General features: G+C 37.6%; 1 protein-coding gene and 1 pseudogene across 2 annotated transcripts in view; one reads left to right on the top strand and one right to left on the bottom strand.

The window, feature by feature from the left end:
- DIS3L2 (DIS3 like 3'-5' exoribonuclease 2) overlaps positions 1 to 26,519 on the top strand; it is a 373,784-nt gene that overhangs the window by 181,741 nt on the left and 165,524 nt on the right. For both annotated transcript variants that reach the window (XM_060301735.2, XM_030872348.3), the window contains exon 9: positions 3,161 to 3,334. In XM_060301735.2, coding sequence (XP_060157718.1) covers positions 3,161 to 3,334 — 174 coding nt within the window. The remainder of the gene's footprint in view (positions 1 to 3,160; positions 3,335 to 26,519) is intronic.
- On the bottom strand, positions 24,704 to 24,785 carry LOC115852979 (U4 spliceosomal RNA; annotated as a pseudogene).

Genomic DNA, 26,519 nt, shown 5'->3' with positions numbered 1-26,519 from the left:
GCTGGAGGTAACTCAGGTCCCATTAATTTTCAAAATATTAATTTCCAAAATGTCCTTCAAACTTCAGAGGTGACAACAGGTTCCCCAAATCCTCAACAGGAACTGCATTCTAGTGAACACAGGTCATAATGTTGTCAATTTGAAAATTAATGAGACCTGAGTCTAACTGTCTAGATTCTTGATTGCAAACAGGAGAAACCAACTGTGGTTGGAAAAGGAATTTTTAGAAGGGTACTGAAGGGCTCTTAGAAACAGTAAGAGTCTTGAATGTCCTGAGAAAGTTATGAGTAGGAACAAAGGCCAGTCTGGAAAGCCAAGAACAAGAAGTTCAGTCATAGTCTTTTATCAGGATTAGTTTGGCCACAGTCATACAGCGTGCTGGCTTTCACACTAGTTTCACAGTGTACTAGTTTTTGTAGAGTTAGAGGAGTCTTCTATAAAGAGATGCCAGGCATTAAGTAGGAGGCTTCTGTAATGGGAATTGTAGTCCTTTGGTCCACTTACATGCAATGTGGAAGTCTTCATTTCTGATTTGTATGCCTTTCCTTTCTTTTTCTTGCTTTATGGTTCTCACTAGGACTTCCAATACCATGTTTAATACTATTTGTGAGAGTGAACACCCTTGTCTTCCTGATCTGGAGGAGAGCATTTAGTCTTTCACTATTAAGTTGAGGACCTTCCTGTTCATTACTCATTTGCTGAGTGTTTTGATCATGAATAGATGTTGAATTTTGTTAAATGCTTTTTTGCTTCTATTGAGATAATTGTATGTGTTTTTTCATTGTTTGCTAATTGATGAATTAAATTGATTAATTTTTGAATGTCAGACAGATCTTGAATTACTTGGTCTTGAATGTTGTATTATCGTTTTACGTATTGCTGAATTCTGTTTGCTAATATTTCATAAGAATTTTAAGTCTGTTTTTCATGAGGGATATTGATCTCATGAATCCTTTGTCTGATTTTGGTATCAGGGTAATGCTGGCTTCATAAAACTAGTTAGGAAGTGTTCTGTCCTATTCTGCATTCTGAAAGAGTTTCTATGGAATTAGTATTAATTCTTCCTTGAAGACTTAGTAGCATTCTCCAGTGAAACCATCTGGGCCTGAATTTTTCTTTGTGGGAACATTTTAAACTATGAATTCAGTTTCTTTAGCAGATAAAGGAATATTTAGGTATTGGTATCTGCTTGAGGAGTCTTAGGCAGTGTATGTCTTTCAAGGAGTTTACCCATTTCATCCAAGATGTTGAATTTGTTGGCCTAAAGTCATTCATAATTCCCTTATTATTCTTTTAATACTCATAGGATCTATAAAAATGTTCTCTCATTCCTGATATTGGTAACTTCTTCCTTATTTTTCTTGATCAGCCTCACCAGAAGCTTACCTATTTTATTATCTTTTCAAAGAATCAGCTTTTGATTTTATTGGTTTTCTTTATTGTTTCTTCATTTTCTATTCATTGATTCTTATTTCTTTATTATTTCCTTCCTTCTGCTTACCTGGGATCTAATTTGCTTTTCTTTTTTCAGTTTTTTAAGGTAGAAGTTTAGGTCACTGACACATTTCTTCTTTTCTAATATGAGCATTTAATGCTGTAAATTTCCCTCAAAGCACTGCTTTAGCTGCTTCTCACAAACATTGTTATGTTGTGTTTTATTCAGGTCAAAATATTTTCTAATTCTCTTTTTACTTCTTCTTTAATCCATTGGTTGGTTAATTTTCATATATTTGTGGATCTTCCAGATAGCTTTCTGTTATTTTTTTCCCATGTATTTTTGCTATCTTTGGCTTTTTGATGTGCTTTCTGGGAGATCACCACCTACGTTTGAGGAGAAGGCACTGGTCTGAGCCACCATTGTATGTGAAATGCCTACAGGCCACCTGGAGCCCACAGGTCAACCTACAGGCTGCCTTGAGCCTGTGCTGGTGGGCAGGTGTATGTGTCAACAGTGGGCTGGTCTCTCTTGGCTGGCATATGAGAAATGGGGCCAGCCGTTCTGCCACCACTGCCATGTTCCAGTAGTGAGGCTGAAAATGGGAATTTGTTAAAAGTCTGCATGTAAGGCAACCACATCCCCAGTCCCACTCCACCACTGTGTACCTAAGAACTCTAGTAGCCAGGCATCTACCCTTATGTAGGAAACAGAATCTTCTTCAAAGAAATTGAGTGGCCCCAGAGAAGACCCTAATGCCAGAGCTAAACTGCTTGCAGGAATTACTGAGGGTGGATTCCTGGATCACGCTGGTGGATGAGTAGACCTATACAACGGGGGAGGTAGCCTTCTCTGGTCTCCCCATCACCCTCAACAAAGGCGGCTGTTTTGAGACTTATGTCACGTTTCCTTATTGACTATCTGTATTCAGCACTTAACTTTAGACTTGTGGTCTGTATGTGGCATGCCAATACTTAGAAGAATCGAGAATTATCAATTTTGTTATATGTGTAGATGTCCCACAGATAAAAGAGTGAGATCAGCCCTCTAAAAGATGGAATCCTACTCATAGCATCAGGACTGTCCTATTAAATGCAATCTTACTTTTAATGGACCAGTACCTTAAAATGCGGATGGTCGTTTGCTGGGTGACTGGATTAGAGATAATTTAAATTTTCTTCTTGGTATATTTCTTTCTTTTCTAACTTCTCTAGAGTGAACATATATTACTTTTGTGTTCAGATAAAATATTTTAAAACATTAAGGGAAAAATTAGTAGAATTGTGAAATAAATAAAAACATGAGATCTAATCTAGTAAGCATGATGTAAGGTATAGGCACTGTGAAACTAATGATTTAACAGCAAACTGGGTTGATCAGAATTGTCTCTAAAGGTGTTTACAAGAGAAATAATTGACAAAAGCTTTTAATTCTCCATGAATAACAACTTCCAGAGTCCTAAGAAGGGCCGTCTGGCCCTACTCCCTGGGTCAGAATTCCTGAGGAAAGGTAAAATTATACTGTAGTCATGGCGTTAATAGGACAAGAGTATCCTCATCTCTTCTGCTTGCCCCCCCACCTCCGTTCACTGATGATGGTGTTCCTTCTGGGGGAGGGGCAGGAGGTTTCAAAGACTTTCCTACTACCCTCATTTTTAGAGAGGAAATGGGTCACCTATGTTTCATTACTCACTAACATGCTTGTTCCTCTCTGTCCTGTCCACAGGCAGCTGGCTAAGAGTCTTGGGCAGGCTGGTGAGATCGAGCCTGAAACAGAAGGGATACTAACAGAGTATGGAGTGGATTTCTCTGACTTCTCTTCAGAAGTTTTAGAATGTCTCCCTCAAGACCTGCCTTGGACAATTCCACCAGAGGAGTTCAGCAAGAGAAGAGATTTAAGGTAAATATCTGAAACGCGTAAAGAACATCATGTTTCTTAGTATGAGTGTGTTTTGTGTTTGGTAACTGCAATCATTGTTGCTTTTGTTGTGGTCATCCATTTACAATGCTTGGTGTCAGTTTATTTATCTCTTGTAAAAATAAAATACAGTGTGTGTGTGTATGTGTGTGTGTGTGTGTGTGAAAAAGGTAACTGAGGTGATGGATGTAAAAGTATCCTTCTTCTGGTAATCATTTCAAAAAATGAATGTGTCAAATCAAAAAAAAAAAAAAGCACATCATGTTTCTATCTTTCTACCTTCTAACTTAACTCTCCTATGAGCTGGCCTCAGATATTCCCATCTTTCCACCAACATTCAATTGTACAATTGGGAACTAAGTGCTCTGTACCGGAGGTTGGCCAGTGATGGCCTCCAAGCTAAACCGAGCCCACTGACTGTTTATGTACAGCCCGTGAGCTAAGACTGGTTTTCATATTCTTAAATGGTTGAAAAAAATCAAAACAATAATTTTTCATGAAAATTATATAAAATTCAAATTTCAGCATTCATGAAGTTGCATTGGAACACAGCCATGCTTATTTGGTTATTTATTGTCTATGGCTATTTTTTTTGCACTACAAGAGCAGAGTTGAATAGTTGCAACAGAGGCCATATGGCCTGCAAAGCCTAAGATATGTGCTCTCTGGCCCTTTATAGAAGAAGTGTGCTGACTTCTCTTCTAGACCATGCTATTATAATTTCAAAAGGTGTAGTTGCCACCTCCTTTTCTCATTGCTATGCCCCATAGGTCTGGTCAAATAAAGACAGTGTTATCTGGTTAGAAATGCCTTCCTTTAAATGGGCCTCTTCAGGCGCAGAGCAAAGGATTCAAGACTTCTGTGCTTGGAGCTTCATTTTAAAGCTTTACTTTTAGGTCTGGAATTTGTTGGAAAGGACTTTTGTGGTATTTTTTTAACAACATCTTCTTTGAAGATGTTTCTTCATTGTGGGATGTTAGTTCTTTTCTGATATTTCTCTTCAGAATTTGGTTTCAGTACTGGCATTCATTTTGGATGCCACATGGAGATATTTAGAACCAAGAAACTTTTCATACAACCCACTGAGGCCGTGGAAGGTTTTTTGCTAAGGTCATCCCGTGTCAGAGTCTTTTCCGCCACACTTGCGCACTTCATGCAGCTGAACTTATGATACCTTAAGCTCTTGGTGCCCATTACTCCACCTAGTTTGAGAATCCTCCTTTCCGGCTCCCTCTTGCTTTTGTATCTTTTAGAAATGTACTTCTTTTCTTTTCTTGCCGCGGGTAGGCAAGGAAAAGGAGTTGACAGTTCCCTTTCCTGCTTGTTAGTAACTCTGATGGAACACACATTATATTTGAAGTCAGTTAACTCAAGTTGCCTTCCTGGCTTTCAGCAGTAACCACTGTTCAGAGAACTCCTGGTCAGTCATCTTGTCGGGGGTTTTGAGATCTTGAGTCCATAATCTTACCCTCTCTGAACCTTCATTTTCTCATATATAAATTGAGGGACTTGTTTTCTGAGATCTTTTCCTAAATCTAGGAATCTATTTAAAAATTTTTAATAAGAAAAGAAAGTTAGAATGGATGGCTGAATTTTATTGTTTGAAATGTCAGTTAGTATAGCTATTCTGCAGTAGCTATTAAAAGCTATTAAAACATTTTAAACCTACTTACCCTTTCACCTAAAAACTCTATTTCCAGGAGTCCATCCTCCTCAAAGAAGTGTTTTAGGATGTACGTAAAGAATGTTCGTTGCTGCTTTATTATAAAAGTGACACTGCTGATGTCCATCATTAAAGGAATGGTTAAATAACCTATGTCATCTCAATAAGATAACATTCCCTGCAGCTGCAAAAAAGGAACCATTTCCATGTGGACTTCCTAAAAGGATGGCCATCATATATTGCGAAGTGAAAGAAGCAAGTTTCAGAACAGTATGAATATGAGCCTAGTTTTTTATAAAGTCAAATAATATAAAAACGATATAAATGTGTATGTACATACATATACATGTACACATAAAAGTATATTTGCAGAAAAAAAAGTTCTGGAAGGAAATGCATTGAACTGCCGACAGTGATTATCGTGTGTGGACTTCAGTGAAGTGCCTATCATTTCACTGATAGGGAGGCAATATTTTACGTTTCATTTTATAAATTACTCTGTTATTCAAATTGTTTAAAAATAAACTTCTATAACTTTAAAAAATTATAGATGGAAATATCAGAAGAGAGAGGTGCTCAACCTTTCCTAGCCTGACTCCTAGCCTGCAGATGAATAATAATAAGGCATGCCAATAGTCCTAGAAGCCAGTGTCGCTCAGTTCCCCTCTCATGGCCCCGCCTTGCCTTTTTCTTTGGCCCCCATTGCCTTCTGAGTTAGACCACAGACTAGGAGGTCTTGCTCTGCAGACGTCTTCTGTTAAAATATACCTATGTGTCCTGCAAGAGGATCCAAAGATACAGGGAGCTTGTGGGATGCTCTCTGCTATTAGCACAGTAACAGCGATTTTTTATTTTTAATCACTTTAACTTCCAGAAACTTTTTACCTGCCTATTATCCTCTAGAATTATTTCTCTAAAATTCAAATCGTATTCTTTTTTCTTTTCTTTTTTTTTTTTTTTACTCCTTTGGCTTAAAATCTTTCAACTGCTTCCTGATGCCTAAAGTAGTAATCTCTAAACTTTGTTGAACATGCATTCCCTGTAACATATGTGCCTTTATTTTAAAATTACAAGTGTACTTACTACTTTACTAACTTATTATATACGCTATTAACATACATAAAAGTGGAAAAATGAGAAAGAAATACATTTTAATATATTTTTATTTTACTTTAAGAAGGTATAGAAAACTGTTCATATTGTTAATCCTACTTTTGGTGAAAGCAATGTGATTGAATATTCTTTATTTTTTTATTTTGCTTTAACAACTTGCAGTGTGGAAATACAGAGGTCCGGTTGTAAGTTTTGTATATTTTGATACTTAGTTTTGGTTTTAATGGTTATCATAACTGAAAAAGATATCATATCTTAGGAAGAAGTGAGCTCAACTTACTAAATCATAATACTTATTTTTTAACCCTGTTCACTGATTATATTCAGATTCATTTTGAAATCCAGCTAATAAACTTCCATCTTTCATGATGTCAGTCAGTTCTTGTGGACTAATTGAAAGGTGTTGCATTTTTAGATTTTTTAAAATGATTTCATAATCTTCGATTATTCTCCAGTTGGCATCTTTAAAAACTGGTTATAAAATTCTGTTAGAAAATTTAAGTGTATAGATATGAAAAGTTTTGTAGTTTTTAAGATTAGGTCATTTTAGGTCCCCAAATTGTATAACAATGGAAACATTTCAAAACATCCATTTTTAGAATTTTATATTAAAAACTTGAGTTTCTTGTTTTATTTTGCTTTCAAAAAGCAATAACTTTTTTTTTCTTTTTTTTTAATCGTTGTTAAAACATCACTTTTACCTTGAAGGGACAGATTAAGTGTGTTTATTTTTTTCTAAGTATCTGCTATGGACCATATGATTGACAGTCATTGTTTTGAAATCATAGTGTGGCGGATGAATTCATGTTAGGAGCACAAGAAATGTCAGCTTTGCTATTTTCATGTTATTAGTGGTATTACTATTATTAGTTCAATATTATCTTCAATCTGTGGATCTTTGCAATAATCTTTTTTAGCCACTTGCCTATTTTGTAAGGATTAATTTAGCTAAAACTAGATAATTTTCATAAATCCATGGTACTGGACATGTGTAAATACCTATTATTCACAGTTGGCTGAAAGTATAGGAACCAACAGAAGTGCCAGTATCGTTCATTGCCTTTTGTGTTCTGGAACACCGACTCTCTTCTCACTTGAGGTACACCTCACTTACCACCTGATCCACATACCTTGTGAGGGTGCCAGCATTAATTCTTGTATTTATGTAGTCACGGTTAATTTCTTTTTACAATAAAAAATAGAGAAGTACTTAGTATGCTGGAGTGTTTGGAGCTGATTACCTTTTCCTTCTCTTTGACTGGTCTTTTAATAGATTGATTTCATTTTTCAATCAACAAATTTATGGAACACCATCCATGGGCAGTAGAAATTCACCAATGAACAAAAGTAGATGTGGTCTCGGTTCTTGCGGAACGCTCAGTCTTATAGCAGAGGAGCGTGAATCAAATGTTTTAAGCAATAGTCAAATATGGAATTGTAATGGAGGAGAGAGATAGTTGGTACAAGAGTTTGTAATACTGTGATTTCTTCTGCTCAGAGGTCCAGTGCCTTCAAAGAGGTTTTATCAATATTACTTTTTCTAGGACTGTCAAAAGAACTAGAAATGAGTCCTAACACACACTAAAAAACATATGCTATGAATAAATAATATGTATTCTGGGAACTCCTAAATAAAACTTTTTTCCTTTTCCTCCCTTCTCTCCTATATACATTTATTTACATATATTATTTATGTATCTCTGTAGAATATATATGTGTATATATAATATATGCCGAGTGCTCAGTTAGTCACTGGAAATACAAAGACAGGTAAGGCCCAGCCCTTGTTCTTCATGACTTTACTGTTCCTCAGGGAGGCAGATTTATACTCAGATAAATTACAGCAGAGGATGGCAGGCGCTGTAACATTCATATGGACAAACTGGCAGCGTCCTTGGTGCTTGAGCTGAGATCTGAGAAATGCGCAGGCATAGGGGGAACTAGAGTGACTGAAGTAGTTCTCAGTTCAGCGATAGGCTGTGGCTGCAGAAAGGGTGGTATGTTCCCCTAAGACTCCCAAATCCCGCTGTAACAGGGCTCTCACAACTCCAATGGTTTTGATAGCTTCTTGACCCCCTCTGCTGGGCCACCCTGCCGTGGAGCCTACAGTGTTACCCTGGCTCTAGCTACGTAAGGACTTCTACATACCCGTTTAGGTTTGGTATTTGAACGATTATATTTGGAACACAAAAAAGTTCCATCAGTCTTTAAACCTCATAATCCAATTATGTCAGTAAAATTCCATTTTTTTAGTCCAGTGGAATTGGGGTAGTATTTTGCGAACTGAAGTTGAGAGAAATAGTGTTTATTTTGAAAAGAAAAATAGTTGGTTAGCAGTTTTCAAGAAGTAAGGCTAGTGTGAACTCCTAGGGGCAACAATCTGGCCCTTCTGATTGGGAGTACTATTTTTCTGGACCTTCGGCTCCATCTCTGGAGAATTGCTGCTTGCATGGCCTACCCTGCAGTTCTCCTTAGCAGGGCATCTGAGGTTTAAAAAAAAAAAAAAAAAAATGCAGCGCCGATACTGCAAGCCTTTGGGGGTCAGGAAGAGAATATATCCAAGGACACTGCTTAAAGGGGGTTGCACCAGAAGTCCAAGAAACCCCAAGGTTATTTCTGAGACTGGCTCCAATTATTTTCAATTTCATTCATATTGTTTTGTTTCCTTTGTTATTAAACTGGAAACAAAACTTAAAAGCTCAATTAAAGTGGAAAATGAAAACCTAAATTATTAGAGGGGGGAAATACCACCCTAAACTGATTTTTATATTTTAGTAGTATTGTGGAAGTTTGGATCATGTCAGTTTTCAGTAAAACTATGAGCTTCCTTGAAGGGGAGGCGGTTCCTATAGTTTTTCACAGGAGAACTTGTAGATATCTATTTCTTTACTATTCCCGCAATAAAAAGGAAGCCCAGTGACCTCCACCGGACCATTACAAATGTGAAACTTGGCATATAAAATTGCTTGCTCTAAATTTTCCAATAGCTTTTTTTTTTTTTCCATTTAATGTCGTTCTGCCAACTAGTGATTTTATTATTATAAACAGGACACTGTATTCACTTTTAAGAAGAAATATGAAGCTGGAGGTAAAATTACAAACTGCAGCTTCTCGGCTGCCAAAACAGAAAACAATGAGCTAAAAATACCGAGCACAGAAAGGGTGCTGTGGCGAGAAATACTGAAGTATCTTCAAGATTGAACTGTTCTAGATAGACAGAAATTTCCTCTCACTCCAGGTAAAACCAACCTTGAAATAGCAACTTGAAAGGAGAGACATATAATACTAAGCTCTTTCAGGTCAACGCTTTTGTGGGAAAGCTTTCAAACATAACTAACATTAAATGACCAATCTTGCTGTTTATGAGGAAGTCCAATCTGATTAAATTGCCATTTAGAAAAGGTTCCTCTGGTTAGGGAGTGTGGCAGCGTAGAAAGAGCACTAGAAGTTAGGGACTGGCTGGGTGACCTTGGACAGGTCAGTTAAATTTGGGGAGACAGAGAGAGAGCAGTTTCATCTTTTATAAAATGGATTATTTGACCAAGTTAGGATTTTCCACAAGGTGTTGGTAGGTCACAAGCTCTTTGGGATTTTAACAGGTGCCGTGGAGAAAAAAGATTCTGTGGCCACCCATTTTTGGAAAACAGTGGGTGAATAGATTTCTTACATTTTTTTGTGGATCATCTCACGGAACTAGCGTTCCTTAGAATACACTATGAAATTGCTAAACTAAATATTTCAAAATGTATTAGCTCTAATGGTGTATAACTGTGTTTGAGATGTCCTTTTCTGAATTATTCAGAGCAAACTTCTTGGATTTGAAAGAAAATGGTATTCCATTGGTAACTATCTTCCACATTTATCTGACAAATATAGATGGTGCCTCACTGTGGGCAACAGAAGAAATTCAAGGACAGCGCTTTCAATCTCAGCTCTTCCATTGTCAAGGGAACCCCTTCTTTCCTTGCCTGGTGAGAAGCAAGATTAAATTGTTCTGCATTGGGCTTCCCTGGTGGCGCAGTGGTTGAGAGTCCGCCTGCCGATGCAGGGGACACGGGTTCATGCCCTGGTCTGGGATGATCCCACATGCCGCAGAGCGGGTGGGCCCGTGAGCCATGGCTGCTGAGCCTGCGCGTCCGGAGCCTGTGCTCCGCAACGGGAGAGGCCACAACAGTGAGAGGCCCACGTACCGCAAAAAAAAAAAAAAATTGTTCTGCATTAAATGGGGGAAGTTGTCATTGTCATTTGAAACTACTGGCAACGTTATTCCCTTCATGTAAATCCCAACTCACTGTTTATGAAAATACAAGAAACTCATAGATAATAACAAAGATTAATGAGTCCAAAAGTAGACCATTTGTGGATATTCTTAATTGTAAGTACTTGAGTAGTTTGTCAACATAAAATTTATATTGATAAATAGCAGTAAATCTTAGAGAACACAGATGGTCAAAGATCAGTAGATTTTATCTGAACAGGTGGAAAAATGCCTATTGACAGAGGAGACAGTATTTGAACTTGTACTCAGAAATAATTTTATAGCGTTGTGGAACTATGAATGCACAGGAAAGATGATTAATTTCTATAATTCTAAATACATAAAATCTGTTTGGAAATTATACTGTAATGATAAGAAAAAAATTTTTTGTGTGGGTGGCCTAGGATTTGGAGTAAACTAGTGAGATTTAGGGATAGTTAAATGTCAGAGTGGCAAAGTCTCTTCACTGTTTTTTATATTGAGATATTCAAATGCAATAAAATTTACCTCTTTTACTGTACAATTCAGCAGTTTCTTGGGCAGTCTAAAAATTATGCAACCATCACCTCTATTCCAGAACATTTTCACCGCCCCCCAGAAGAAATCCTATACTTATTGGCAGGCACTTCCCCTTCCCTCTCCTCCCTAGCTCCTAGCAACAACTAATCTACATTCTGTCTCTATGAATTTTCCTATTCTGGACATTTCATATAAATGGATTCCTATAATAAGTGGCTTTTTGTATCTGGCTTCTTTTACTTGGCATAATGTTTTCAATGTCCACCCATACTGTAGCACAGGAGTCCCCAATCCCTGGGCTGTGGACTAGTAGTGGTCTGTGGCCTATTAGGCACTGGGCCGCACAGCAGGAGGTGAGCAGCGGGTGAGTGAGCAAAACTTCATCTGCCACTCCCCATCGCTTTCATTACCGCCTGAACCACGCCCCCCCCCCCCCCCCCCCCCGCCCTCCATCCCCGTCTGTGGAAAAATTGTTTTCCACAAAACCGGTCCCTGGTGCCAAAAAGCTTGGGGACCGCTTCTGTAGCATGTATCAGGACTTCAGTCCTTTTTACGGCTGAACAGTATTCCATTGTATGGATATACCACATTTTATTTACCCATTTGTTGATGGACATTTGGGGTGTTTCTACTTTTTAACTGTTATAAATAATGCTGCTGTGAATATTTGTACACAGGTTTTTGTGTGGACATATGTTTTCAGTTCTCTTGAGTATATACCTAGGAAGGGAATTGCTGGTTCATGTAGTCAGTCTGTATTTAAACTTTTGAGTAACTGTCAAACGTTTTTCCAAAGTGACTGCACAATTTTACATTCCTACCAGCAGTGTATGACGTTCCATGATCTCACCAGCAGTTGTTATCTGTATTTGTAATTATAGCCATCCTTATCGGTGTGAAGCAGTATCTCATTATCAGTTTGTTAAAAAATCTTTTTCAGCTTTATTAAGGTATAGTTGACAAAAATTGTATATATTTAAGGTGTACAATGTGATGGTTTCATATAAATATACATTGTGAAATGATGACCACAATTAGGTTAATTAGCATTCATTACTTCATGTAGTCCTTTTTTTTCCCTTTCATCTCCCCATCCCCCTCATTGTGGTTTCAATTTGCATTTTCCTAGTGACTAATGATTCTAATGTGTTTTCATGGGCTTATATGACCATCTGTGTATCTTCTTTGGAGAAATGTCTATTCAAATCCTTTGCCCATTTAAAAACTGGATTGTCTTTGTATTGTTGACTTGATAGTTTATATATTCTAGATACCAGTTTTTTATCACATATTTGATTTGTAAGTATTTTCTCCCATTTGTAGGTTGTCTTTTCACTTTCTTGATGCTGTTCTTTGAAACACAGAGGTTTCTAAATTTGATGAAGTCTAATTTATCTATTTTTCTTTGGTTGCTGGTGCTGTTGGTGTCATACCTAAGAAACCATTGGCTGATCCAAAATCACAAAGATTTGCACTTGTTTTCTTCCAGGAGTTTTATAGTTTTAGCTCTTTCATTTATGTTTATGATCCATTTTTAGTTAATTTTTGTATATGGTGTGGTATAGGTGTCAAACTTCATTATTTTACATGTGGATATGCAGTTGTCTCATCACCTTCATTAATGTTGAAAAGATGGTTCTCTCCCTATTGAATTGTCTTGGCACACTTTTTGAAAATCAGTTGACCATAGATGTATATGTTTATTTCTGGACACTGAATTCTGATCCATTGATCTGTATGTCTATCTTTATGCCAGTACCACACTGTCTAGATTTCTGTAACTTTGTGGTAAATTTTGAAATTAGAAAGAGTGAGTCTTCCAACTTTGCTATTTTTTCTCCCAAAGTTTTTTGGCTATTCTGGGTCCCTTGCATTTCCATATTATTATGAGGATCAGCTTATCAATTTCTGCCACCCCAGAAGAAAAAGGAGCCTCAAATAGGGATTGTGTTTAACCTTTAGATCAATTTGGGGTGTATTGTCATTAAATCTTCCAAACCATAAACATGGGATAGTTTTTCCTTTATTAAATCTTTAATTTCTTTCAATGATGTTTTACATACTGAAAAGTATTCAAAAATATATAAGGCTTACACTTCTTTTGTTAAATTTATTCCTGTGTTTTTTTCTTTTTGATGTTATCACAAGTGAAATTTTCTTAATTTTATTTTCAGATTCTTAATTGCTAATGTATAGAAATAAAATGATATTTCTATAAAAATCATGTAACCTGCAACCTTACAGAACTCATTTTTTAGCTCTAATAGTTTTTTGTAGATACCTTAGGATTTTTCATATTTAGAAGATCATGTCATCTGCAAATAGGTACAGTTTTACACCTTCCTTTCCAATCTGGATGACTTTTATTTCTTTTTCTTACTCAGTTGCTCTGGCTAGAATTTCCAGTACAATCTTGAATAAAAGTGGCAGCAGTGGACTTCCTTGACTTGTTCTTGATCTTAGGGGGAAACCATTCAGTCTTCACCACAATAATTATAATGTGAGCTTGGGGGGTTTTGGTGAAGGCAGTTCCTTCTGTTCCTAGTTTATTGAGTGCTTTTCTCATGAATGCTGTTGGATTTTGTTGAGTGGTTTTACTGTGTCTGTGATTTTTGTCCTTTATTAATATATTTAATTGACTTTTACATGTTGAACCTACCTTGCATTCTTTTTTTTTTTAACATCTTTATTGGAGTATAATTGCTTTACAATGGTGTGTTAGTTTCTGCTGTATAACAAAGTGAATCGGCTATACATAAACATATATTCCCATATCTCCTCCCTCTTGCATCTCCCTCCCAACCCTCCCTATCCCACCCCTCTAGGTGGGCACAGAGCACCGAGCTGATCTCCCTGTGCTATGCGGCTGCTTCCCACTAGCTATCTATTTTACATTTGGTAGTGTATATATGTCCATGCCACTCTCACTTTGTCACAGCTTACCCTTCCCCCTCCCCATATCCTCAAGTCCATTCTCTATGTCTGCGTCTTTATTCCTGTCCTGCCCCTAGGTTCTTCAGAACCATTTTTTTTTTTTTTTTTTAGATTCCATATATATGTGTTAGCATACAGTATTTGTTTTTCTCTCTCTGACTTACCTCACTCTGTATGACAGTCTCTGGGTTCATCTACCTCACTACAAATAACTCAATTTCATTTCTTTTTATGGCTGAGTAATATTCCGTTGTATATATGTGCCACATCTTCTTTATCCATTCATCTGTCGATGGACACTTTGGTTGGTTCCATGTCCTGGCTATTGTAAATAGAGCTGCAATGAACATTGTGGTACATGACTTTTTTTGAATTATGGTTTTCTCAGGGTATATGCCCAGTAGTGAGATTGCTACCTACTAGTAGTGGGTCATATGGTAGTTCTATTTTTAGTTTTTTAAGGAACCTCCATACTGTTCTCCATAGTGGCTGTATCAATTTACATTCCCACCAACAGTGCACAACCTTGCATTCTTGATTATGATGTGGGATCCTGGGCTTCCCTGGTGGCGCAGTGGTTGAGAGTCCGCCTGCCGATGCAGGGGACATGGGTTCGTGCCCCAGTCTGGGAAGATCCCACGTGCCGTGGAGCAGCTGGGCCCTTGAGCCATGGCCACTGAGCCTGCGCGTCCGGAGCCTGTGCTCCACAACGGGAGAGGCCACAACAGTGAGAGGCCTGCGTACTGCAAAAAAACAAACAAACAAAAAGATGTGGGATCCTTTTTATGTTGCTAGATTTTGCTTGCTAGTGTTCTTTTGAGGATTTTTGCATCTGTATTTCTAAGGGATCATGGTCTGTAGTTTCCTTTTGATATCTTTGTCTGGTTTTTGTTTGAGGATGATACTGGTCCCATAGAATGAGTTTTAGAAGAGTTTGTGAAGAATTGGTGTTAATTCCTCTTTAAATGTTGGGCAGAATTTACCAGTGAAGCCATCTTGCTCTGTGCTTTTCTTTATGGGAAGTTTTTGGTTTTTTGGCTTTTGTTTTTCTGTTTTTTAAAAATTAATTCAATCTCTTTACTTGTTATAGGTCTACTGAACTTTTCTACTTCTTCTTAAATCAGTCCCAGTAGTTTGTATCTTCCTATAAATTTGTCCTTTTTATCTTGGTTCTCTAGTTTTTTGGCATTCAACTGTTCATAGTATTCCCTTATAATTCATTTTATTTCAGTAAGGTTAGTAGTAATGTATTCTCTTTCTTTTGTGAGTTTAGTAATTTGAATTTTCTCCCTTTTTTTCTTGGTCCACCTACCTAAAAGTTTGTCAACTTTGCTGATCTTTTCATATAACCAACTTTTGGGTTTGTTTATTTTCTCTTTGTTTATCTCTTCTCTAATTTATTTCTGCTCTAGGCTTTTTTCTTTCCTTCCTTGCTTGCTTGAGTTTAGTTTGCTCTTCTTTTGCTAATTTTTTAAGGTGGAAGTTTATGTTAACTGAATTCAGCTCTTTTAACTTTTTTGTATAGGTATTTACAAGTATAAATTTACCTCTAAGCATTGCTTTGGTTGCATCTCATACATTTTGGTAAGTTGTGTTTTCTTCATGTATCTCAAAATATTTATTTATTTCTCTTGTGATTTCTTCTTTGACCCGTTGGTTGTTTAGGACTGTGATATTTAATTTCCATAAATTTGTGAATTTTCCAAGTTTCTTTTTGTTATTCATTTTGAATTTAATTCCATTTTGGTTGAGAATATACTTTGTGTGATTTCAGCCTTTTGAAATTTATGGAAACTTGTTTTATGGCCTGGAGAATGTTCCATGTACACTTGAAAAGAATATGCATTCAGCTGTTGTTAGATGGGCTGTTGTAAAGATACCTTTTAAATTTAGAAGGTTGATAGTATCGTTCAAGTCTTCTGTTTCCTTTTGATCTTCCATATAATTGTTTTCTCTGTTATTGAAAGTTGGGCATTGAAGTCTCCAACTATTACAGTTGAATCGTTTATTTCTCCCTTCAGTTTGGCCGGTTTTTGCTTCATATATTTGTTGTTAGGTGCATATATGTTTATAATTGTTAGATCTTCCAGATGGATTGATCCTACTTATAAAGTGTCCTTTTTGTCTTGAAGTCTATTTTGCTATTAGTTTAGCTACTCCAACTCTTCTTTTTATTACTGTTTGCATGATATATCTATATCATAAAGCTATACCTATATCTCTTGTATTTTAAATAATGTGGAAACTCTGAAAATCAGATCACCTTCCCTACCTCCCTAAGATTTGTTATTGTCACTGTTTTCCCTTTGTGACATCACTGAACTAATTCTATCGCCTCTATATTCTTTGTTGTGTGAAGTCATGGAAGTTTCTGCTCTGCTAGCTTAGTGGTCAGTTAATGAGTGAACAGAGATTTTCTTATATGCTTGGAACCAGTAGTCTCCCAGCCTTTACTGAGAGCCTCTGTGCATGTATTGGGGCATACCTTCAATGCTCAGACACACACTTTACAGCTCTACTTCCTGGAAGTCTTCACTTCCTGCTGTGCAGAGCTTCAGGGTCAGCCAGAGGTGAGAACTTAAGGCCTTACCTGGTCTCTCCTGGGCATGTGCACAGCCTTATGCATGTGTGTGGCTGTCTCGACCCCCAGGAATGTGTCAGGCCTTTGCAAAGACCTCTGTGGACACCTTATCCCCCAGCTTTAACTTTCAACGTTTTTGGATAGCTTCTAATTTTCCATCTGTTACCACTGCCTCAGAAACCTGTGATATTAAATAATTGCTGCTGATTGTTTTTGACAAACATCCTGGGGATATAAGGCTTTTTGCACAAGAGCAAGGTGTGAGTCAGGTCAAAGTAATGTGAATGGGGCTTTTCAGGGAGCTGCCAGACAGCTCCCATAAAGACAAGAATGAAGATTTTGGTGAGCTTCTAGATCTGTTCTGCCCCGCCAGTGGCTGCTGGGCTGCCAGTTTTCACCATAATTAGAAAGCTGTTGGTTTTCAAGGCTACTTCAGAGCTGGGACATGGGAATAAAGCAAGTAAAAACGTTACAAAGCTCACTGTTCTAATTGAAATTCATCTATTTCTCTTGAATAAATGTACATCAGATTTTTACAAGCCTTTGGTTAATTTCAGAATTATGAAAAGGTTGATTTTAACAATTTTACCAATGTTATTAATGCTCGTATGGAGTGGTGGCTTTTCAGAGGTCCATACTCCGCCAGTCCCCGATGTCACTCTAAAGTCTCTTCATTTTTTAATGCCAGGGTTGGAGCTAAAAGAAGACAACTTCCAGCAGAAAGTTTTAGGAAAGAAACAAGCCCCTGCTGAACATAACAGAGAGAGGAGAAAGAAAGATAGAATTTGAAAATAAGAGCCATGAGAAGTAAATAATTGTATGGGCAAATCATTCTTAAGATTTAGAAATGTTGGGTAGCTTGACACTCACATCAGTGCAGTGAAATTATCAACTTTACTGATAATAGGAAAGGAGGGGAATAAATTTCTTAGCTTTCTATGCAGTATCTTGTTCTACACTTAACCCTTCATCTTTCCCCAAACGATTTTACTCTATGATAGTTCTGTTTCTTGCCCTTTACTGCATTTCATCCATTTTTCTGCATTTCATCCATTTTTCAAGGGCCCATCTTAACTACCGTGAAGCTTTTGCCATCTCACTGTGGAAAAGTTAGTCATGCCCCACTCTTCTTTCCCTTGACCGTTTGTTCATACCTATATTATAGCACTTGCCATACTATATTTCTAACTTACCTGTATGTGACTCTCTCTTCCTGATGGATAGCAGAGTCCTCAAGAACAAGAGCTAGGTCTTACTTGCCTTTCTGTTTCTAGAAGCTAACTCAGTATGTGGTATATAATAAATCATATATGTAAATGAATATGTATAGGATAAAAGAAGGGAGAAAAAGAAAAAAGACAAAGAAGGTTTTATTTAGAAGTTTGCAGAATATGTGTTAATTTATTCAGTATAATGTGTTTTTAAGCAAGGGTAGGATTCATTCCTGTTTCTTTTTGATATTCCTGGGAAAAAGAATATAGATAAAACACAGTCCAGCGCCTTCAAAGAAGTTGCTGTTTAAGATGTTTTCCTACCTAATTTTCCCACTAAATGAAATGTTAAAATTACTATAATAAAATGAGGCACAACTTCTGTTTCTGACAAAGATGGCATATACCCATCCTTCCTGGCCCCTCCTCTTATAACTAAAAACATGGACATAACACAACAAACAAGCATAGGAAGATTCTGAAAGGGGGGGGAAAAGAAGGTGGATTGCCTAGGGGTCTCAGGACTTGAGGAATAGCATGCCAGTGATCCCCTGGTTTTCTTATTGTCTCCTACATATCCTAGATAGGGTACTGTAGAAATTACCAACCTGGAATGGCCAAAAGGCACAGGAAAAATAACCCCCAACAGAAACCTTTCTCCTCTAGCCAAAAGAACAAGAAAAGCGTCTCTATCAACAGAAAACCTTTTTAGCAATGCCCACCGTACTCCAGCCAAACACCAATGGAAAAGACACACACACACACACACACACACACACACCCATAGTTTCTGTTGGGCTGAGCAACACATTAATATTCTACATCCCTTTGCCCCATCCTATCTCATAAAATCACTCAGCAATGCTCCAATTCCCCCACTTGGTAATGTCTGTGGAGCCATGCAGTGACTTAATCTTCCATTGTGTCTGCCACATGCAGGTGACACTCTGATTCCTACTTTGGGAGGTGTCTGCAGACCTGAGCAGGGAGCTAATCTTCCATCCCCTGCACAGGAGAAGCAGTTGGTGGTGCCCTAATTACCCTACCAGAGTAGTGTCAGTGGAACTAAGTAAGGAACTGTCCCTCCTTCCCCTTCTCAGTGGAAGCAGGCATGCTCCAGTTTCCCTACTGTGATAGCGTCACTGGGGCCAAGCAGGGAGCTGACCCTGTTTCCCATCCAGTGGAAGCAGGTTGTGTTTCCTCTGCATGGGTAGTATTGGAAGAATTGAGAGTAGAGGGCTTCCCTGGTGGCGCAGTGGTTGAGAGTCCACCTGCCGATGCAGGGGACATGGGTTTGTGCCCCAGTCCGGGAAGATCCCACATGCCGCGGAGCGGCTGGGCCCGTGAGCCATGGCCGCTGAGCCTGCATGTCTGGAGCCTATGCTCCACAACGGGAGAGGCCACAACAGTGAGAGGCCCGCGTACCGCAAAAAAAAAAAAAAGAATTGAGAGTAGAGCTGATCTATCCCTTGTCCAGCAAAAGTAGGTATTTCCAATTGTCCCTTGAGAGTAGTACCAGCAGGTTCCAGTGGTGAGATGAGCCTCCATTCCTGCCTGGCAGCAAAGAGACTTGATGAGTCAGGGCTGATCACCACAACACCCCCCCCCCCCCCCGCCCTGGTGTCAGTGGAACCCAGTGCCAGCTGAGCCTCTGCCTTCTACCAGCATAAACAAAGTGGTAGGAGAGGGATAGTTGGCACTCACCTACGTTCCTCTCCTAGTGTCAGCAGGGATTTGAACTTCTGCTCCCAAGCTGTAGTGACAAAGCAGTATATATCGGACTTTAGCTTTCCCTCTTCCTGGTGGCAGTGGGGCCTAATGGGGAGCTAAGCTTATACCCATACTTGGAGGCAGTGAGACAGTGTGAACTGGTGCCCATCTTTCATGGGAAGATGTCAGCAGGGCTGAAAGGAGAGCTGAATGGCTACCTGCCATCCGCAGTGAGGCATTTTGAGTCAGTGCTTCACTTTTGCTGGGCAGATAGCAACAGGGCCCTGCGGGAAGCTGAACATGCACACCTGGCCCTAGTATGACACCTCTGTAGGGGACTGCTCGCTACAAAAAGATTAAATAGGACCCAGAGTCCCATAATGTAATATCCAGAATGTCTAGGATACAGCTGAAAATCACTCCTCAGAACAAGAACCGGGAAGATCACAATATGAATAAGAAAAGATAGTTGATATCAAAACCAAAAGATGAATCAGATGCTGTGATTATTTGACAAGGATTTTAAAGCAGTCTTTATGAAAGTGGTTTAACAAATAATTATAAATTCTCTTAAAACATGAAAAAATAGAAAATCTCAGCAAAGAAATAGAAATTCTAAAAAGAGAACCAAATGGAAAATATTGAAGTGAAAAATACCCTCATCAAAAGAGAAAACTATCCAGAGCTCAATAGTAGATCAGAGATGACAGGATAGAATTAGTGAACGTGAAGACAGGCTAACAGAATTACCTAGCCTGAGCAACAAGGACTTATGGGATAATAATAAAAGAGCTAACATTTGTATCACTGGATTCCCAAAATGAGAGAGTGAATGAGACTGGAAAAGTAGTCAAAGAAGTGATGGTTGATAACTTGCCAAATTTGGCCAAAGACAAGCCCACAGATTCAATAAGCTGAGCCTACCCCTGTAAAGAAAAGCACACTCCTCCTGTGTGTCCTCTGCTCTCAATACTTGACTACAGTGCTACTTCGCTTCTGATACCAGATGTGTGTGTTTTCCACACATCAAGCAAGTTTGCAACACCCGCTTGGTATCCTGTAGTTTAACTCAGTTCTGATACTATCAACTAGATTACTGGTTTATTATGAAAGGATGTAGCTCAGGAACATCCAAATGGAAAAGATGCACAGAGAAGGTATGTGGGAAGGGAGTGCAGAGCTTCCATGCCCTCTTTGGGCATGCCATCTTCCCAGCACCTCCACATGTACACCAACCCAGAAGCTCTCTGAACCTCATCCTGTTGGGTTTTTCTGGCAGCTTCATTCCGTAGGCATGATTGACTAAATCATTGACTATTGGTAGTTGAACTCAATCTTCAGCCACTCTCTCCCCTCCTCTGAGGTTGGGGACTGGGGCTAAAAGTTCCCGCTCTCTAACCACATGGTTGGTTCCTCTGACAACCAGCACCCCCCCCCACCCCCATCCTTAAATGGTTTCCAAAAGTCACCTCGTTAACATAAACTCAGGTGTGATTGAAAGGGATTTGTTATGAATATCAAAAGACACCTTTATTGTTATCATTCAGGAAAGTCCAAGAGTTTTAGGATCTCTGTGCTGGAAGCAAGGGTGAAGACCAAATATATACTTCTTATTATCAGTCACAATATCACAACCCCAAACAGCATAAACCCAAAGAAATCGATGCTGACACATATCATTTTAAACTTCTGAAAACTAAATACAAAGAAAGAGACTGTGAAGTAGAGAGAGGCTGCATTACTTTTAGGGGAACACCAATTCAAATGATATTAGTTTCTCATTTGAAACCATGGAGGCCAGAATGAAGTGGCACAACATGTTTCAAGTACTGAAAGAAAACAATTGTCAACCATGAATTCTGTTTCTGGCAAAAAATATCCTTCAGAAATGAAGAGGAAATAAAAAAATTCTCAGGCAAAAAAAAGCTAGGAGAATCTATTGCCAGCCAAATTATTCTGAAAGGATAACTAAAGTTCTCTTTAAAAAAAAGGAAATGATAACATAAGGCTTGGAATTTCAGAATGGAAAGAAGAACATCAGAATGAGTAAAAATAGGAGCAAATATAAACTATCCCCCTCATGAGTTTCTTAAATCGTAAATTATAATACCAACTAATGTAGTGATCAATGTCATGTGGAAAACATACTTAAGATAATTATACTTAGAATGGGGAGAGGATAAAGGAGCCTAAGTGGAATTAAGGTTTCTACACCTCACTCAAGGTAGTAAAATGTTGATATGGGTAGACTGTGTAACTTATGTATATTGTTGTACCTAGACTAACCCCTAAGAAGACTATACAAAGTGATATATTTTAAAAACTTTATAAATAAATCAAGGTGGAATCCAAAATATAAATGTGTATTTAAACTATAAGAAAAAGAAAAACAGTAATGAGAAAGAGAGGAAACAAACAGAAAACAAAATATAAAATGGCAACTTAACCCATAAAATATTAATAATTACCCTTAAATGTAAATGTCCTAAATATACCAATTAAAAGGCAGAGATTGGTGGGATGGATTTTTTTTAAATGATGTAACAATTAGATGTCTACAACAAACTCATTTCAAAGACTGTAACATAGGTAGGTTTAAAGCAAAAGGATGAAAAAAAGATATGCCATGCAAATACTAATTTAGAAAAGCAAGAGTGTCTATATTATTATCAGATAAAGTAGACTTCAGGACAAAGAAAATTACTAGGGACAAAAAGGGTCATTACATAATATTAAAAGGATCATTCCGCCTAGAAGACATAATGATCTCAAATGTAAATGCACCCAACGACAGAGTCTCAAATTACATTAAGCAAAAACTGTGATAGGGCTGAAAGGAGAAATAGATCCACAATTATATTTGGGTACTTAAATACCTCTCTCAGAAAATCAGAATTGATACAGAAGATCTGAAGAACACAATCAACCAGTAGACCCTAATTGATATATACATGTAGAACACTCCACCCAACAATAGCAGAATACATTTTTTTATTGGCATGATGGGGTATTCACCAGGATGAACCATATCTTGAGTCATAAAAAACACCTCAACAAGTGTAAAAGAAATGACATCATGCAGAGTATGTTTTTTAGCCACATAGAAATAAATTAGAAATCCATAGTAGAACAGCAACAGGAAAATCTCTAGGCCCTTGGAAAATAAACAACACACTTCTAAATAGTCCCTTGGTCAAAGAGAAAGTCTCAAAGGAAATTAAAATAAATACTTAGAACTAAATGAAAATGAAAACATAGCAAAATATGTGAGATGTAGCTAAAGCAGTGTTGAGAGGGAAATTTATAGCTCTAAATGTGTAAATTAAAATTAAAGAGGAAAGGTCTCAAATCAGTTATCTAAGTACTTACCTCAAAAATCTATAAAAAGAGAAAAAACCCAATGTAAGTAGAAAGAAATAATAAAGAATAGAAATCAATACAGTTAAAAATAGGAAAAAATAAAGAAAAACACAAAAACTTGTTCTTTGATAAAAATCAATAAAATTGATAAACCTTTAGCAAGACTGACAGATAAACAGAAAAGGCACAAATCACATTAAGAATGAAACGGGACATCACTACAGATACTGCAGCTTAAAAGGATTATAAGGGAATACTACAAGAAGTTTATAAATCAAGAAGCTTATCAAGAAGTTCATAAATTCAGCAACTTAGTAGAAATAGGCCAATTCATCAAAGACTACAAACTATCAAAATTCAACCCAATTGAAATAGACCATCTGACTAGTCCTATAACCATTAAAAATAGTGAATTCAGAATGTGGAAGCTCCCTAAAAGGAAATCTCCAGGCCCAGGTGGTTTCACTGGAGAATTCTAGAAAATATTTAAAGAAGAATCTATACCAGTTTTACACAATCTTTTCCAGAAAATAGAAGTGGAGGGAACACTTCCTGACTTATTTTATGAAGCCAGTATTATCCTGATACCAAAGCCAGACAAAGAGTATATAAAAAAAGAAAACTATAGGCCAGTATCCCTCATGAACTCAGATGCAAACATACTCAACAAAATATTAGCAGATTGAATCTAGCAGTCTGTTTAAAAAAATTGTAAACCATGACCTAGTATTATTTATTCCAAGTGTGCAAGGCTGGCTCAACATTCAGAAATCAATGCACCATATACAAAAATTAATGTAAAATGAATCAAACACATAAATGTAAGAGCTAAAACTAACTGTCCTAGGAGAACACATAGGAGTAAATCTTCGTGACCTTGGATTAGGCAAAGGATGAGTGATCACAGAAAAAAACATTAATTTAACTTCATCAAAATTAAAAACTTGTGCTTCAAAGAACACCATCAGGGGCTTCCCTGTTGGTCAAGTGGTAAAGAATCTGCCTTCCAATGCAGGGGATGTGGGTTCCAGCCCTGGTCGGGGAACTAAGATCCCACATGCTGCGGGGCAACTAAGCCCGCGTGCCACAACTACTGAGCTCGCGCACCTCTACGAGAGAGCCTGTGTGCCGCAAACTACGGAACCCATGCGCCCTGGAGCCCTCGCGCCGCAACAAAGACCCAACACAGCCAAAAAAAGAAAGAAAAAGAACAAAAACAAAAATACAAACTGATTTTCAAAGAACACCATCAAAAATTGAAAAAAAGAAAAACCCCACAGAATGGGAAAAATATTTGCAAATTGTATCTAATAAGGGACTTGTATCCAGAATATATAAAGAACTCTCACAACTTAATTTTTAAATGAGCAAAGAATTTAAGTTATACGAATAGCCATTAAGCACATGAAAAAATGCTCAATATCATAGGTCATTATGAAAATGCAAACCGTAATGAGATAACACTGTACACCCACTAGGATAGCTATAATCAAAAATACAGATAACAGGTGTTAATGAGGATGCAGAGAAATTGAAAACCCTCATATACTGCAGGTGTGAGTGTAAAATGGTGCAGCCACTTTGGAAAACTGTTTGGCAATTCCTCAAACTTGAATGTGAATGTTCATAATGGCATTTACATAATAGCCCCCAAAATGGAAACAACCTAAATGTCCATCTACTGTGAATGTGTGGTGTATTCATTCATTGGAATATTCTTTGGCCGTGAAAAGGAATGAAGTACAGGTACATGCTACGACATGGATGAGCCTTGAAAACATAATGCCAAATGAAAGAAACCAGGCATAAAAGGCCACGTAGTGTATGATAGATAAGAAAGTCAATTAGTGGTTGCTAGGGGCTACAGGGAAGGGGAAATAGGGAGGGACTGCTAATGGGTATGGAGTTTCTGTTTTGGGTGATGAAAATATGATAAAATTAGGTAATGGAAATGATTATATTATACAACTCTTTGCATATACTAAAAACCTCTGAACTGTACATTTTATATATTTATTTTCAATTATCAATAATCACGCCTTGGATAAGCCTCATTGGCTATGATACTGCAACTGTGCAAAGCTTGAATTGTACATTTTAAAAGGGAGAATTTTATGGTGTGTGAATTATATCTCAATAAACTGTTATTAAAAATCAATACATGTAATCTATCATATTAACAGAATAAAAAAAATTTTTAATTGTATGATCCCATCAGTTATTACAGAAAAGGCATTTGGAAAATATCCAACACAGAGTCATACTAAAAACTCTCAGCAAACTAGACAAGGAGAGGAACATCATCAGCTTGATAAAGATCATGTACAGAAAACCTACAAGGAATAGGCACATAGATTAATGAGACAGAATAGAAAGCTCAGAATTAGTTCCACACAAATATGCCCAATTAATTTTTGACAGAGGATCAAAAACAATTCAATGGAGGAAGGATAGCCTTTCAGGAGATGGTGTTGGAGGAATTGGGTGTACATAGACAAATGAACCTTGACCTAAACCTCATGCCTAATGCAAACGTTAACTCAAAATGAGTCATGGACTTAAATATAAACTGTAGAACTGTAAAACTTACAGATCAGAGCATAGAATACTTGCATAATGCAAGGTTAGTAAAGAGTTCTTAGACTTGGCACAAAAAAGCACAGTCCATATCAGGAAAGATAAATCAGTTCTCATTAAAATTAAAAGCTTTTTCTGTGGAAGACCCTGTTAAGAGTCTTTAAGACGAAAAGACAAGCTAGACTGGGAGAAAATATTGCAAACATATCCAACAAAGGATTAGTATCTACAGTACATAGAGAACCCTTAAAACTCAACAGTATAAAAACAATCCAATTAGAAAATGGGCAGAAGACATGCTACAGATGGTAAATGCACAAGCAAAAAGATGTTTAATGTCATGAGCCACTAGGAAATGTGAATTAAGTCCACAGTGAAATACCAGTACACACCTATCAGAATGGCTAAAATAAAAGGAAAAACCAAAGTTGGTGAAAAGTTCCACGCGATACCAAATGCTGGTGAGCATGCGGAGAAAGTGACTCATGCACACTTCGCTAGTGGAAATGTAAAATGGCACAGCCACTCTGGAAACACTTCCGCAGTTTCTTAAAAGGCTAAATGCAGCCATCATACAGGCTGCTAATTGCATTCCTGGGCATTTAGCCCAGAAAAATGAAAACTTATGGTTCACACGAAAACTTGTACACAGATTTTCATAGCAACTTTATTCATAACATCCCCAAACTGGGAACAACCCAGATTTCCTTCCACGTGTGAATGGTTAAACAAGCTGTGGTACATCCACATCATGGAATGATACTCAGCAGCAAAAAGGAATGGACTGTTGATATACACAACAGCACGAATCTTCAGGGAATACGCCGAGTGAAAAAAGCCGGTCTGAAAGGTTTACATCTGTATGATTCTGTTGATATCACTTTTTAGGAAAGACGTATTTTGGAAACGGAGAATAGGTTTGTAGTTACCAGGGATTGAGGGAGGTAGGGCAGGTGGGAGTTGGGTATGATCATTATTAAAAGACAGTTTGAAGGATCCTTGAGATGATGATAGCTCTCTGTCTTGATTGAGGTGGTGCTTACATGAACCTACACGTGTGATAAAATTGTTGAGAACTTCATGAGTACAAGATCAGTGCATTGTATCAATGTCAACATCCTGGTTTGGGTGTTGTACTATAATTTTGTAAGATTTTACCGTTGGAAATTAGGTAAAAGGTAGATAGCATCTCTCTATTTTTTCTTACCATTGTGTATTAATCAGCAATTATCTCTAAATAC

This window comes from Globicephala melas, chromosome 7 (assembly GCF_963455315.2).
Source record: "Globicephala melas chromosome 7, mGloMel1.2, whole genome shotgun sequence".
Lineage (NCBI taxonomy): Eukaryota > Metazoa > Chordata > Mammalia > Artiodactyla > Delphinidae > Globicephala > Globicephala melas.
The sequence above is the reverse complement of the archived record's forward strand: the minus strand, read 5'-3'. Positions and strand labels throughout refer to the sequence as shown.